The sequence below is a fragment of the Culex quinquefasciatus genome, chromosome 2 (assembly GCF_015732765.1).
Source record: "Culex quinquefasciatus strain JHB chromosome 2, VPISU_Cqui_1.0_pri_paternal, whole genome shotgun sequence".
Taxonomy (NCBI): domain Eukaryota; kingdom Metazoa; phylum Arthropoda; class Insecta; order Diptera; family Culicidae; genus Culex; species Culex quinquefasciatus.
This window is the reverse complement of record NC_051862.1, coordinates 608,735-624,464: the sequence shown is the minus strand read 5'-3', so window position 1 is coordinate 624,464 and position 15,730 is coordinate 608,735. Positions and strand designations below refer to the sequence as shown.

The following is a 15,730-nucleotide window of genomic DNA, read 5'->3' as shown; positions in this document are numbered from 1 at the left end:
TTTTACTAATAGAGACGCATCATGCTCTAACATAATAAGTATATATTACTCTACTATTTACTATTGTCAAAAAGAGAGAAAAAGAAAGTAACCGGAAAAAAATCCCTAAACATTTATTGGACAAAAATAAGTGTAACAAAAGCACGATTGTGGTAGGAACTCGCTAGACCTTCGAGTGGATCTCGTTCTGGGCACACTTCATCACCTCGAGCGCTCCCTTTCCGATCAGGTCCTGGGCCAGCCGGATCCCGGTCTGCTCGCACTCGTCGAAGATCTCCTTGGCCACGTGCTTGTGGCGGAACATGCCGCAGAACAGGTGCTCGCTGGTGCTTTCCAGCTTCGGAGCGACAATTTCCCGCTCCAGGTTTTCGTTGTAGTCGAGGATTTTCGCTTGCTGGGCCAGGAAGGGACAGCTGAGTCCTGCGTCCTGCTGGGAGGTTTGCTCGAGGGGCAGTTTTCCGCTGACCGGGCACTTGAGGCCACTCTGGCCGGATTGGTCGACCTTTTGTTCGGTGCTCACGTACGGACAATCGCCCATGAAGTCAACTCCCACGGGGAAGGTCGCGCTAGGGTCATTCTTCCCATCGTCACACTTCCCACTTTCGACCAGCTCGTTGGACTCGACGGAACTTAGCTTCTCAATCTCACTGGAATAAGGACACTTTTTGAACATTTCGCCATGCACGCTTATGAACTTGGACAGGTCGATCTTATCGCCGTCCTGAGAGCACCCGGGTTTCGCGTGGTCCACCACTTTGGGACTTTTCCGTTTGTGGTCAATGGGGCACCTGGCCGTCGGCGGTGGACTGGCAGGAATAATCGCGTTGTCGACGGTGTCCTCGTCCGCCGCTTTTGCCTTCTTCGCTGGAATGACATTCCCGTTTTCCGCGTCCAAATCTACGTCTCTGTTTAACATCAAGGCACATCCGCCGTCGGAACGAATCTCCGTTTTGCCATCCAAACTCCAAACCGCTCCCTCCACATTCAGCTGAGTCACCTTAGCGTCGGCCTTCCTCTTCAAGGTCGTACAAACGGCCACCGGAGCGCTACATCCACCTCCCAGCGTCTTCAAGAAGCTCCGTTCAACCAAGATCTTGCACTGGGTCTCCAAATGGCACAACTTGGACAGCATGCCCAGAATGTACTCATCATTCGAGCGACACTCCACGGCCAACGCGCCCTGTCCAACCGCGTACAGAATCTCCCCAGGTTCAATCACCTGGCTAACCCTAGCATTCCAACCCATCCGCACCAAACCCGCCTGCGCCAAAATAATCCCCGCAAACTTCGACCCTTCCGCGTCCAACTTGGCCAGCCGCGTGTTCAAGTTCCCCCGAATGTCGCAAACCACCACGTTCTCGTACTTCCGCGCCAACTGTGCGGACCTCCGCAACGACGACGTCCCCACCACCGAACCCTTCGGCAGCGTCGACAAAGTCCGCCCCCGATGAGCCTCGTTCAGCACCAACGCGTCCCGCGGATCTTCCCGCTCCAGCACCGCCCCGATGGCCATCCCCAGCGGAAGCGCCGTCGGCAGATCCTTGAGCGAGTGGACCACAAAGTCGACGCCGCCCGTTCGCAGCGCGTCCTCCAGGTCCTTCGTGAAGAGCGACTTCTCGCCAATCTTGGGCAGTGACTTGTTGAGCACGCGGTCACCGACGGTGGTCATGGTGTCTGGAGATAGGAAGAAGGCAAGAAGATAAGATGGGACGTGCCATCACAGGTTAACATGTTGAGAAATACTTACGAATTTCGTACACGACGTCGGGATTCAGCTTTTGCAGGCAGGAGATAACGTACTTGGTTTGGATGAGTGCCAACTGGAAGAACGTATAGAGTGATAGATTTTAGTAAATCGTACCCAACATTTCAGTTTTTTACAACATGGGTATCAAACGATCGGGAGTTTTTCATACATTTCGAATGTAAAGATATTTTTTTTAAATACTCAAAATTTTCACAAAACTACGTATTTTCGAAAAAAAAAGTATTTTTTTTTTCGAAAATGCATAGCTTTGTGAAAATTTTGAGTATTTTCAAAAAAAATTGTCTTTACATTCGAAATGTATGAAAAAAATCCAGATCTTTTAATACCGTTATCTGGGGCAAATCGGGACACATGGGGCGAATTGGGACAGCAGTTTTAGCAATGATGCAGCCTAATATTTTGCTTTTTTAAAAGTGGTTTCGGTTAGACCCGGTTCAGAGCAACAAAATGTGTTCATTCGTTCTAAAATATGAAGTTTTCAAGTGCCCTAAAACATGCTGTCCCTATCCAGACAGTAGTCCCGATTCACCCCAGTTGACGGTACCCATATTGTAAAAAAACTGCAATTTTGTGTATTTTTTCTATAAAACGTAGTTTTGTGAAAATTTTGAGTATTTTCAATAAAAATTGTATTCCATTCAAAATGTATAAAAAAAACCTAATCATTTGATACCCATATTGCAATAACAATTATCTTAAGATTTTTTTTTCAGAAAAAAAATAGCATTCGTATTTCAGGAAAAATACGTATTTTTTTTTTAGAATTGTCATGTAATTATTATTGCAATGGTTAGCTGCCATCATGCTGATTCCAAAACACTATTTTTTTTTTTGTATGATTTTTCATACGATTATGACAATGTCTGGAGTTTTTTTTAAAAGGACCAATAAACCAAATTTCCAGTTTTTGCTTTTAGGTGTTTTTGAAACCGCCTTGAGTCAGGGGTATTGAAAAACACCCAAAAAGCAAAATTTGGAAATTTGGTTTATTGGTCCTTTTAAAAAAAAACTCCAGATGTCTTCCATATCTCTGTGCTTCAGTTATGCACACCTCGGTTTTGCATCCCCCAAATGCGGTGCTAAACCAAGGTATGACTGAACTTCTCTGATAGGGTGCAAATTTTCCCATCAAACTTGCGTATTTAACCCTCTAACGCCCTCAGTAGCTCCAGAGCACCACTAAATTTTCACTTCAGATTGAATTTTCCCGCAAACTGTCAAATAAAATAAACTAACTCTTCTTGCACAGTTTTACTTAGACTATTTCGTGGACTGTTTACTGATACCATTTCCAGTTTCATCCAATTTGGCCAAGACAATAATAAATGCCAAGGAAAAACGTAAAAAATCTCGATTTTGCTCTGGGCGGGAAGGGGTTGTTTAGGAAAAAAATACCTTTGGAATGAAAAGTTTTTATAAAAAAAATTAACAGGATTCTTTTCTGATATAGATAAAAAATACTTTCAGGGTTTCTTTAATAGGATTACAAATTATTTTAATAAAAAGTTCTCGAAAAAGTCACCTTTTTATAGAAACAATCACTTTTAGGTAGATACAACATGAAAAGAATAATGGAATTGTTGTGGGTTTAAATTTCATACTTCAACTAAAAATAAAGGTTTGACTACATCTCAGACATACGAAAACATCGTAGCACTGCTAAATGAATTTCAATGATCTTGTATTATTGCGCAAATGGCGACATTTCCAAAAGTTTATTATTTTATGCTATCGAGAAATTAAATGTGAGAGTGTGTGCGTGCAACATGGAGTTAAACTTTCTGTGAAGTTGCTGTGAAGATTACCATAGCACTTTGAAAAGTTTAACTCCATGTTGCACGCACACACTCTCACATTTAATTTCTCGATATTATTTACATGTAAAAAATCATTTTCAAGGTAAGGTAACCATTTTGAATATTTTTATAGCATGTTAAAGATGTTTAAAATTGTATTGTTTTAAGTACCCAGGTTTTATATTTTAAGGTTTAATTATTTAAAATAAACATAATTTTTAAAACGGCCTGATGGCCATTTCCTACATTCCAGTAACAATTTCATAATTATCTAGGGGAAATATACCCTTTCTAATCAAACACCTATCTTCATCATATGAAGAGTTTGATGCTCGATTAAAGCTCAAAAAATACTATTTAGGCTGTAAACTTACCAGTATGCCACTTACTGGCCAAAAAGATCAAATTCAATGCACTTTTGATCATAATTAATTTCTATTTTGCGAATCCATTTCTAATCATTTTGGTGGCACTCACATCCACACGCAAGATGAGAGGTTAACTGCTTAACGAAAGCCGCCATCAATATCTTTTCACTTGCGCTAACTATTTCAAAGCGCTTAAGATATAAAATTGCTTCCAACTACCGGCAATATGTTCTTTTGCACATTAGTTAGTCACTCACTTGAAAAATAATCCCGAAACATGTAAATAATTAGCAAGCGCTATCAAAAAAACAAACGCGCAAAGTCTTTTGACGTTTGAATTTTGACTACCCATTCCAATCGAAGGCTGAAGAAAACCGAGCGAGAAGCGAAAGCAAATAAAGAACAAAGGGTGGCCACCAACACCACCACGGACATCAGACCCAAAAGAGCGCTGGGAGAAAAAAAAGAACTAAGCTGAAAATATGAAAATGGGCGTGGCCCAATGCACTCGACTGATTAAAATGCATTTGGGATTTTTTTAAATGCTTGTAAAAGGTATAGCATAACTTTCAATAAAAGTGAAAATAAAGAGAAATTTTCACAAAAAGTTGCTCTACTCGTTGGTGTACTTGGTTTTAGAAAATTTCAAGGAACACTCCAGATTATCAGGCATCATTCAAACACGACCGCTTATTATGCTTAAAATGGGTATATTTCCCCTAAAATAAAACAAAAAAAAAATAAAACAATGTTTTATTGATTTTGAGTTTGGAAAAGAGTATGGAGGCGAAAAAAAACAAGCTTTATGGAAATTAAAGTTTTAGATTGAAAACCGTTCAAAAACAACTGTTGCTTGCTAATCTTAGTAATGAAAATATCAAACAAAATAACTGTTCCAAATGTATGCATTCAAAGAACAAAATGTTACTTAGCTCAAATTTAAAAAAAAAAAAAACATGGTAAAAACTTTCCAAGCAAATCCATTTCTATAGTTTTTATTATTAGGTCCTATAAACATATGAAAGAGTTTATTGGTCCTTTAAAAAAAACTCTGGATTTGGTCTCTGGAGAATACCGGAAAAAACTGGAATTTCAAAAACGAAATTTGGTGACCACCGACCATGATTTGAATGTACATTTTTTATTTTAATTAAAAGTATAAAATCATAAAACAAGAAAAGTTAAGTAAAGAAATAATTCTTAACGCGGGAAATTTAGTGTTTTGTCTATTTTTAGCCGAGAGGCAAGATAGCACAACCACGATGATATATTACTGTTTTACAGGATGTCAATTAAAGTAAAAAAAGGAGTGACTACTGACATCAGTTATCAATATTCTAGTATCTAGTCGATTATGTAAATATTGGGTCACAAAAAGCTAATTTACACTCGGACATCACGATGCCGGTCATTAAAAGTAATCATTCAAAAATTGACCAGCAAGAACACGCACAGCCAGGTAAAACCCGGTGCCGCCGTCGCCACCACCAAACCCATAGGAAAGCCCAAGCAATTCATTCACTTTTGTGGGGTTTCTCGTTGAACTGGTTGGCTTGTCGTGACTTAAACGCATACTAGCTTAACTCGACACCACAGTTAACTGCACTAACTACAAGCTTGAGACTCTTACGAGGGGGTAGATAGTGAGTGACATAACCGCATGGCCCAAGAAGATAAAAAAAGAGAGCAAAAATGAATTGCTTGGAAGGAGAAGGTGTTTGGTTGGCCAGGTCAAATCTATGAACCGTTTGAACACCGTACCGTCAATAGAGTTATCTACGTGCGCATGTATTGCGTGTACGTACACGAAAAAGATTGAGGTTAAATTTTGTACCGTCCAGCAAAACAAATGGCGTGCTAGTGTCCGTGAGAGCGGGCTTAGATAACTCTATGTCGAACTGACTTAAACTTACCTCACTCTTTCTGGAGCCCACTCGAATGATTTTCGAGTTGCCCTTCGTTTCGCCAGTCATGGTGAATGGGTTGATTTCAGCCGCTCAGATTAGATCTAACAGAATTTTGGGGGAGTGTCCGGGGACGACCTTTGGCGAACTATTTCTTGGCTTAAAGTTGAGTCGACTTGGGGGTGAAAGTGATTTGAATACGCGCCCGTTACACAGCTACTATTAGCACCTTTTTCGTGAGTGACCCCGAACAACTTGTACGGCATCCGGATCTAGACTGTGTGTCGATTTGGCACCTTGGCCTCTCCTCCCAAGACCTGAACTTATCTCCCCCACGATTGGGCAATTCTTCGTCCCGTGCCGACGACTATCAGCGGCAGCAGCAGGTTGCCAAATATTCTGGACTTTTAAACAAAACTTGCACTGATTGCGCACACACTCCGCTTTACATAATGTGGTCCGTGCGATCCGACGATGACGACGACCGCCACGACTCCGACTCCCCAAACGACCGACTGGCACTGGCCGATGAAACGAGACACGACGACGGGGTGCACGATTTTTGTGAATGACAGCCCCCTTGGGTTTGACAGCAGAACATGAGTGCAAGGGGGAAAAACAAAAACACTGCCGCTGAGAAAAAGAAACCACACTGTCAAGCGAGGGGTGCGACAATCGGGACAAATGTGAGAAATTTCAACAAATTCCACGCCAAATCAACACCACAATTTTTCTTTGATTTTTAAATTCTATCGAGAAATTGAAAGTGCAACATGGAGTTAAATTTTCTGTCAAGCTGCTGTGAAGTTTACCGTGACAGCTGCGAATGTATCACTCCATGTTAATTTCTCGATACACTCAACCCCCGGTGGTTGGTCACTTTTACGTTTGACACTTTTTTAGTTTGTACCCCGTTGGTTTGTCAAAGTCAAACTAATAAGTGACGAACTGTCACTGTTTACACGGTGCTCACGCACACTATTAAAACAAACGTTTGGTATTGTGTGTAAACTCCGTGTAAAAGAGGTGTCAAACTAAAAAGTGACCCCTTTCGTTTGACAACAGTTGGCGTCAAACCATCGGGGTTTTTATTATATTTTATGAGTTGCGTTTATTCGGCGAAAGAGATTTAACACAGATCGCGTGGTGCTTATGTAAATAAATCAACAACAAACTTTTTTTTAATACTGTCAACAAATCTCAAAGAACTCAAACTGAGTTGTCAAAAGAGTTTTGACCTTTTTGTTCATCGTTTTCCGAGCATGTGATTTCGTGCGATTAACAATTAACGAATGCGCTTTGTATTGCAATCATCAGCTTTGAAAAAAAAAATCAATAGATTTTGTTTCAAATAATCGCAAACATGCTGAAAATGATTGTAAATGCAGAGAAATGTATATTAAATTGAATTCAGATGCGCTTATAATTCTATTAAAATTTTGAAGATTTTTGAACTTTGAAGCGGGTGTGACCCAGGTAACCACGGGGTGACAAAAGCTTTGAAAAATATTTGCAACAGTCTATGATTTTTTTCTGAATTGATTCTGAAAATCGTGTATTCTGTTTTTTCATATTTGAAGAATAAAAAATTTTATAATTTGAAAATTAATGAATTAATAAAATAAACAATTTAATTTTTTCTTATTTCGATTTTCAGATTCTAAAATTTTTAATTATTTTTTTTGTTTTTTTTTTTTCATTTTATAAATTTTTAAACCATCAAAAAATGCATAAATCTTAAAAACTAAAAAACAAACATAAATTTTAAAATTATTTTAAATTCTCAAAAACATTACAGATTGCAAAAATTTTAAATTCCAGAAGACTTGAAAATAAGAAAAATTTAAAAGCATTTTTTTATTAATTAAATAAAAAAATCATAAAAACCCCAGTTCTCTAATAAATTAAAAATATGGAAAACTCAAAAATGAATTTTAATGCTATAAATTGAGAAATCTTCGTGGTGATTATTGCATTCGATCGTAATATTACGATCGTAATTTCTCGACTCACGATCGAGATTTCTCGATAGTAAGATTACGACTTACCATCGACAAATCTCGATCTATCATCGACAAATTACGACTTACCATCGACAAATTACGATCGTAATTTGACTGTTGAGAAATCTCGATCGTGGATCGAGAAATTACGATCGGAATTTGTAATACCGTTTTTTTAATTTCTTTTATTTAAATAAAATATTTAAAAAATCTAAGTTCAACAATATCAAAAATTTCAAGAAATTCTAAAAATTCTAAAAATTCAAAAAAATAAAAAAATTCTAAAAATTCTAAAAATTCTAAAAATTCTAAAAATTCTAAAAATTCTAAAAATTCTAAAAATTTAAAAAATTCCAAATATTCAAAAAATTCAAAAAAAAATCTAAAAATTCTAAAAATTCAAAAAATTCAAGAAATTCAAAAAATTCAAAAAATTCTAAAAATTCAAAAAATTCTAAAAATTCTAAAAATTCAAAAAATTTAAAAAATTCAAAAAATTCAAAAAAATTCAAAAAATTCAAAAAATTCAAAATTTTTAAAAATTTTAAAAATTTCTTGAAATTTTTAAAAATTTTAATTTTTTTTAAGTTTTTAAAATTTTTAAAATTTTTAATTTTTTAAAATTTTAGAAATTTTAGAAGTTTTAGAAGTTTTTTTTTAAATTTGATTTTTTTTAATTTTTGAAATTTCTTAAAATTTTTGTTTTTTTTTTATTTTTTGATGTTTTTTAATTTTTTGAAATTTTTGTTTTTTTTTTTTGAAAATCATGAATTAAATAAAAAAGTTTTCAAAACGAGCTTCGAACCCATATCGAGATTTTCTCGATCGTCGGTCGTAATTTGTCGATGGTAGATCGAGAAATTACGATCGAATGATCTCAATCTACTATCGACAAATTACGACTTACCATCGACAAACTACGACTTACCATTGACAAATTACGATCGTAATATTACGATCGAGAAATCTCGATCTTGAGTCGAGAAATTACGATCGAAATATTACGATCGAATGCAATAATCACCACGCTTGATTGTGGATCAAGAAATTACGATTGAAATTGTACATAATAGAAATCTCAAAAACATCAAAATAATAATACGAAAATAAATCTAAATTTAATTAGATTCATTTTTTTTTAAATTACACTTTAAAATATTCTAGAAAAAAATAATCAAAGATTAATAAAAAATTTCATATTTTTTAAAAAATTTCAAAAAGCACAAAGAAATTCAAAATGAATTTTTAAAATTCATAAATTGAATGAATTTTGTAAATTTCATAAGTTTTATGAATTTGATTAATTTCATGAGTTCAATAAATTTCAAAAATTCATAAATTATATAAATTTTATTTATTTAAAAAGAAATACAATTTTATAAATTTTGTAAATTTTAAAAATTTGGTAAATTTTATAAATTTAAATTTTATAAATTTTGTGAATTTAAAAAAATGGAATAAAATTAAAAACTTCATAATTTGTTCTTTTTATACATTTTATTTAAAAAAAAAATATTTTTTGAAACAAAATAACAGATATTTTTTTTATAAATTTAATTTTTTTTATAAATTTTATAATTTTTTTTTTAATTTCATAAATTTTCTACATTTTATATTTTTTTAAATTTTTATAAATTTTATGAATTTTGAAATTTTTATAAATTTCACAAATTATGAATTTAAAAAAATTGTAAATTTCATAATTTAAATTTTTTAAGATAAATTTTATATAATCTAATCCAATAAATTTTGTATAAATTTAAAAAAATATATAGGGGAAATATGCCCATTTTAATCACTCTAAGCCGTTCGACCAATTCTCATTACGTTTGCCGTTTTCCGCTATAAAATCCATATTTTCAGATGTATCAACAATGAAGAGTTGCTTGCTCACTTTTTTTGGAGCTAGTTATTACTTTGGAACAGTCAAAAACACTTTATGAAAGCTGTAATTCATGACCAAAGTGCTGATAGGCCGATAATAGAAATAGGCTGAGAAAGGGTATGGTTCCCCTATTTTTTATAAATTTTAGGAATTTTTTAATTTTATAAGTTTTATAAATTTTATAATTAGTTTTAATTTTATAAATTTTGTAATTTTTATAATTAAAAAAGAATAAAATTTCATAAATTTAAAATGGATTTCAAAAATTTAAAACATTTCAAAAATTTCATAAATATCAGGAATTCATTACTTTTATGTATTTCATAAATTCACAAACTTAATAAAATTTATAAATCACAAAAAAATAAAATAGGAGAAATTTTAGTTTTATTGAAAATATCAGAAAAAAAACAAACATAAATTTTAAAATTATTTTAAATTCTCAAAAACATTACAGATTTCAAAAATTTTAAATTCCAGAAGATTTTAAAATAAAAAAAATAAAATTTTAAGAGCATTTGTTTTTATTAATTAAATAAAAAAAATCATAAAAAACCAAAACCTCAAATAGATTAAAAATATGGAAAACTATAAATTGAGAAATCTTGATTGTGGATCAAGAAATTACGATTGAAATTGTACATAATAGAAATTTCAAAAACATAAAAATAATAATACGAAAATAAATCTAAATTTAATTAAATTCATTTTTTTTAATTACGTTTTAAAATATTCTAGAAAAAAATAATTAAAGATTAATAAAATATTTAATATTTTTTAAAAAAATTTCAAAAAGCACAAATAAATTCCAAATGAATTTTTAAAATTCATAAATTGAATGAATTTTGTAAATTTCATAAGTTTTATGAATTTGATTAATTTCATGAGCTCAATAAATTTCAAAAAATCATAAATTATATGAATTTTACTTATTTAAAAAGAAATACAATTTTATAAAATTTTTAAATTTGTAAATTTTATAAATTTTGTAAATTTTATAAATTTGGTAAATTTTATAAATTTAAATTTTATAAATTTTGTGAATATAAAAAAATGTTTCCATTTTAAAAACTTCATAATTTGTTCTTTTTAAAATTTTATACATTTTATTTTTTTATAAATTTCTTAAATTTATTTTTTTTATAAATTTTATTTTTTTTATAAATTTTATAATTTTTTTTAAGTTTCATAAATTTTATAATTTTTTTTATGTTTCATAAATTTTCTACATTTTATATTTTTTTAAATTTTTATAAATTTTATGAATTTTGAAATTTTTATAAATTTCACAAATTATGAATTTTAAAAAATTGTAAATTTTATATTTTTAATTTTTTAAGATGAATTTTATATAATCTAATCCAATGAATTTTATATAAATTTAAAAAAGTATATAATTTTTATAAATTTTAGGATTTTTTTAATTTTATAAGTTTTATAAAAATTATAAGTTTTATAAATTTTATAAGTTTTATAAATTTTATAATTAGTTCTAATTTTATAAATTTTGTAATTTTTATAATTAAAAAAGAATAAAATTTCATAAATTTAAAATGGATTTCAAAAATTTAAAACATTTCAAAAATTTCATAAATATCAGGAATTCATTACTTTTATGTATTTCATAAATTCACAAACTTAATAAATTTTATAAATCACAAAAAAATAAAATAGAAGAAATTTTAGTTTTATTGAAAATGTTAGAATTATTTTGTTTTGGTTTCATTAAACATGAAAATTCCACTCGCTGAACTTCCAAGTTTTAGAATTTAGAAATTGTCATATTTCGATTAGCATGTCAAATTTCAAGATGTTTCGGGTATTGGAATTTCAGAATTGAGGAATGAAATGAGGAAGTTTTAGAGAATTCAGCATTAGAAATATTTTAGAATTAAAAATAAGTTGCGTTAAACAGGATTAACTTTCCCCTTATATCCAGTTAAACTCCAGTCCAGTAATCAACTGAATTTTATGCGTTTTCTGGAAGGAATTTTTAAAACTCAACCCTTTTTTTGTAACAAGTACGTTTGTGTATATATTTTGCATATCAGTTGAAGTATTTTTTTTTACAACGCTGTTGTATCTTTTTTAATGTATACTGCTAACAAAAATAATTTCCGATGCTCAATCTAAGTACAGAAACGTTTATAAGTGGAACCATTCTCGGCGTCGAAAATGTTTCCTTTTTTTTAAGTTTGTGCTAGGCCAGGTCATTTTTTGTATCTTTTTGTTGAAATCAAAGTTTGCAAATAAGTACTGTTTTTCTTTTCTTAGGACGACGAATTGTTGTAATTCTGCCGCCCTCCCAGCTCCAGCAGGTACCGATCGGGGTGATCGATCCAGTCGGCCGCGGTCAGCTTCACCGTCCGTTGCCGTTCCGCCTCCTTAATTTGCCAGTTTTTAATGTCCAGCTGGACCTCGCGCTGCTGTGTATTGCCGCAGCCCCACACCTCGATGGAGAGGATTTTGTGCTGCAGGCCGCGGTGCTCAAGCTTCTCAAAGTGCTCGTCCACGATCAGGATGGGCTTGCGCGGGTCCGAGCCGGCCCGGAGGCCTTTCGGGTAGCCGCGGATGTGCGTGTTCAGGTAGAGGCTTTTGGGCTTTTGCTCCAGCATCACGAATCTGGAACGGGAGAAGGGGGGATTGTGAGTGGGTTGTAAGGATGTTTTGAGGGGGAAGTACTGACTTGGGCAGCAACTGGACACAGCAGCTGTCCTCGGAACCGTAGTAGAGGTGCGTTTCGCGCCACTCTTGCGCGTTGGCCACGCAAAACAGTAGGTCGTCGTCGCAGCGAAACAGGACGAGGTTCGGGCCGCGATAGCCGAGCACGTGGTGCAGAAACCGGTTCGTTCCGGCTCCGTCCTGGCGCGAGTCGTACAGCAGCGTCCAGTGGGAGGGCATCATCGAGAGGAGCTTGGCCATGAAGACCTGGGAGGCCAGGTTGGTCGAGCTCGCGTTGTGCGGCGACTGGATCGACTGCGGTCGCGAGTAGATCTGCGGCAGGGCTCCGGCCAGCAGCCACGCCTCGGACAGTGGCAACAGCGGCTGCTGGATGATCATTCTCTCGCGGTCGGCCTGCGTCAGCGGCTTGCCCGGGTTGGACGTCGTGCCGGTCGCACCGTTTGCCGCAAAGTTTGGACTGGCCTTCTCCAGGATTGGCGTTTGCAGTTCCAGACCGTAGCTGCTTTCGCCGGCGTTGATCGCACTGATTGAAACCACCGTGTCGCTGTTGTTCTTCATATTTTTGTCGATGATGGTCCGGTGGGAGGTGCTGAGGGCGTGCACGCAATACTTGTGGATTGGCGGAACCAACCGCGGAACGTTGTTCTCCAGCCACCGGCAAATGTAGCCCGAGCTGAGCGATTCCTTCGAAAAGAAGCACGACTGAACGACGGAGTTTAGGGTGCGATCCAGCTGTGGGAGGGGGAAAACAAGAATTAGAGCTGAAATCTAGCTCAAAATTTGTCAATCTTTATAAATTACCGATTCCTCATCATCTTCCTTCTGATTGAATGCATTAAGGGCAAGACATTTTGTTTGAACAACCTCGTTTATAATACTCAAAAAAAATCAAAAACTCACCAAACGGCACGACTGCGGCCCGTCCTGGTAGGTGGACATCGACAGGTTGTAACAGGTTCGCAGCAGTTCCTTCAAATTTTCCGGCTTGATCAGCTCGTTCTGATCGTTCAAATCGCCAAACATCTTGACGTAGCTCTCCAGAATAACCGAATCGTCCAGGATTCCGAGAAACTTTTCACACTGCTGCCGGAAGGCCGTTACCCCCAGGTGGTCCGTCTTGGCCCGGCTGCTGTGGCGCAAGTACTGGAACAGCTTCATGCCCAGATCCGGAAACTTTGGAAAAACGTAGCGCTGAAATTTTAAAGAATTTCATCAATTTAAAAACTTCATCAATTTTAAAAACACTCACCGCGAAAACATCCCCGGTCACGCCGTTAATCCCGCGCTCGTCGTCGCACTTTTTGGCCAGAATCTTGCCCAGCTTGTCCACCGGATGGTACTGGGCCTGGGCGCGGTCATGCAGATCTGCTCCACTCGCCGTGCGGCTCATGCCCTTCACCGCGGGGCCACTTCCTCCGCCGGGATTCTCCTGCACCTGCCCGTTCGGATTGGACTGAACTGCGGTGGCCATTCCGCCTCCGCCGGAATGTCCACCCGCCTTGCCGCTGTGAGAATTTCCCATCGCGTTCGACCTGCGAAAAAAAATGAGTTTAATCAGCGATAATTCGAAGCAGAGCAGATAACGATCCACCTCCACCTCAGCAGAAATAATTCTAGCGCAATAAAAAAATGGTGTTTAACTTTTTCTTTGTCAACAAAAAATCGAGTTGCTGGATATTTATGTGAAAGACGATATTGAGCAGCAGCGAGTTCGTTGACGAAAAAGGCAAACGAACGTCATTTTCTGCCTCGTTACTGCGCTAATCGCAAATTGAGTGAGTGGTAAAGAAGGAGGAGGAGTAGTAGCAACAGACGGAACACCTGATTAAGGGCAAATAAATTGGAATTTTTCAAGGGAAAATTTGCAAACTCTGCAAACCCTTCCCCAGCCAACTTACTGCGCTCAAACAAAAGCTCCAGCTAAAAAGTCGCACCTCGAGGCACTTTCTACAACACGTTACAACACAACCAGGTAGAACAAACAGGTGAAAGGCGTTAAAAAATTATAAAACTTGATGGAAATTCATTTTTTTGCGTATTTTCGCTGCTCCCAGCAGAGCGAGAATAATCCAAAAGGACAACAACAAGCAGGGAGGAGAAGGTGGTGACAGCTGATTCATTGATCGTGATTGACAGTTGGCATCGTCGTCGTCGTCGTCGTTGTACGATTGTACCCGGCACTGAAACGCTAATGCACGGAGAAAATCGAAATTTAGGTTTCAGTAATTCGTTCTACGAATTTAACAAAATTTTATGAATTCTAAAAATTTTAAAGCTTTATTTATTTTATGATTTTTTTTTATGCATTTAGTATTTGTAGAATATTGATTATTAAGTTACTTTTTTATTATTCACCCTGAGTTAGGCCGACGACGTTAGGCTATGACTCTTTTTACTTGGAAGAAGACATTCGAAGATAAAAGACAACTGGTAGTTTCAGACGGGATTCGAACCCGTACCACCCACGTCACTAGCGGGATACTCTACCCTTAAGCCACCGTGATCCTTGGGGTTCTAGTTGTCCCAAGGCTTCAAAGTAGTTGTTCAGCTGTAGATTTGATCGCACAACCACGCCTCTAACCTAGTTTTTCTTTTCGCTCTCTTAACCTTACTTGCTACCGTCGTTAATGTTGCTCTCTTCTTGATGAACATCGCTGAGCAGTGTTCGATAGGCCATTTGCTGTCCTTTTAATTTCAAGATTCTGCATTAGTATTTTTTTTCACCGTTTTCATTGATTGAATTTTTAGAATTTTAGAAAAAAAATAATAATTAGTGAAAAAAAATATTTTCTACCCTTAAGCCACCGTGATCCTTGGGATTCTAGTTGTCCCAAGGCTTCAAAGTAGTTGTTCAGCTGTAGATTTGACCGCACAACCACGCCTCTAACCTAGTTCTTCTTTTCGCTCTCTTAAACTTACTTGCTACCGTCGTTATTGTTGCTCTCTTCTTGGTGAACATCGCTGAGCAGTGTTAGATAGGCCATTTGCTGTCCTTTTAATTTCAAGATTCTGCATTAGTATTTTTTTTCACTTTTTTCATTGATTGAATTTTTAGAATTTTAGAAAAAAATAATAATTAGTGAAAAAATTTTTTAGAAAAGATTTTTTCAACATTAACGACCCCCGGGTCTTTGTGGTCTCTATTACAAGTTTCTGTTCGAACCTAGGAGTCCGAAGGCTTGAATGGGGAGAGCACCCAAACTGACGACCTTTGGATTGCGAGTCCAACCGCTGCCAGCGATTCCACCGGAGTAGGCTTGGTTTGGTGTGTTTTTTGTACTTATGGCATGGAGACAACTCCTACCCCTGGAATGACTTAACGGC

At 35.7% G+C, this 15,730-nt stretch overlaps 2 protein-coding genes across 5 annotated transcripts; both read right to left on the bottom strand.

Annotated features, from left to right (window-relative positions):
* LOC6040562 (porphobilinogen deaminase) lies at positions 1-6,417 on the bottom strand. Its single transcript, XM_038254714.1, has 3 exons — positions 5,846-6,417; positions 1,748-1,820; positions 1-1,674 (listed from the first exon to the last, which is right to left on the bottom strand). The coding sequence occupies exons 1-3, from the start codon at positions 5,903-5,905 to the stop codon at positions 164-166; spliced, it is 1,644 nt and encodes a 547-aa protein (XP_038110642.1). The 5' UTR covers positions 5,906-6,417; the 3' UTR covers positions 1-163.
* A 5,314-nt stretch (positions 6,418-11,731) lies between these two features.
* Positions 11,732-14,516, bottom strand: LOC6040561. Of its 4 annotated transcripts, none has more exons than XM_038255865.1 (6): positions 14,305-14,516; positions 13,656-13,938; positions 13,307-13,597; positions 13,208-13,228; positions 12,411-13,138; positions 11,732-12,346 (listed from the first exon to the last, which is right to left on the bottom strand). In XM_038255865.1, the coding sequence occupies exons 2-6, from the start codon at positions 13,926-13,928 to the stop codon at positions 11,995-11,997; spliced, it is 1,665 nt and encodes a 554-aa protein (XP_038111793.1). In that variant the 5' UTR covers positions 13,929-13,938; positions 14,305-14,516; the 3' UTR covers positions 11,732-11,994. The 4 variants fall into 4 exon arrangements, with proteins under 4 accessions (XP_038111793.1, XP_038111794.1, XP_038111795.1 ...); XM_038255866.1 differs by having other exon boundaries at positions 14,341-14,516; XM_038255867.1 differs by lacking the exon at positions 14,305-14,516 and adding an exon at positions 13,998-14,157.
* Positions 14,517-15,730: the final 1,214 nt, after the last annotated feature.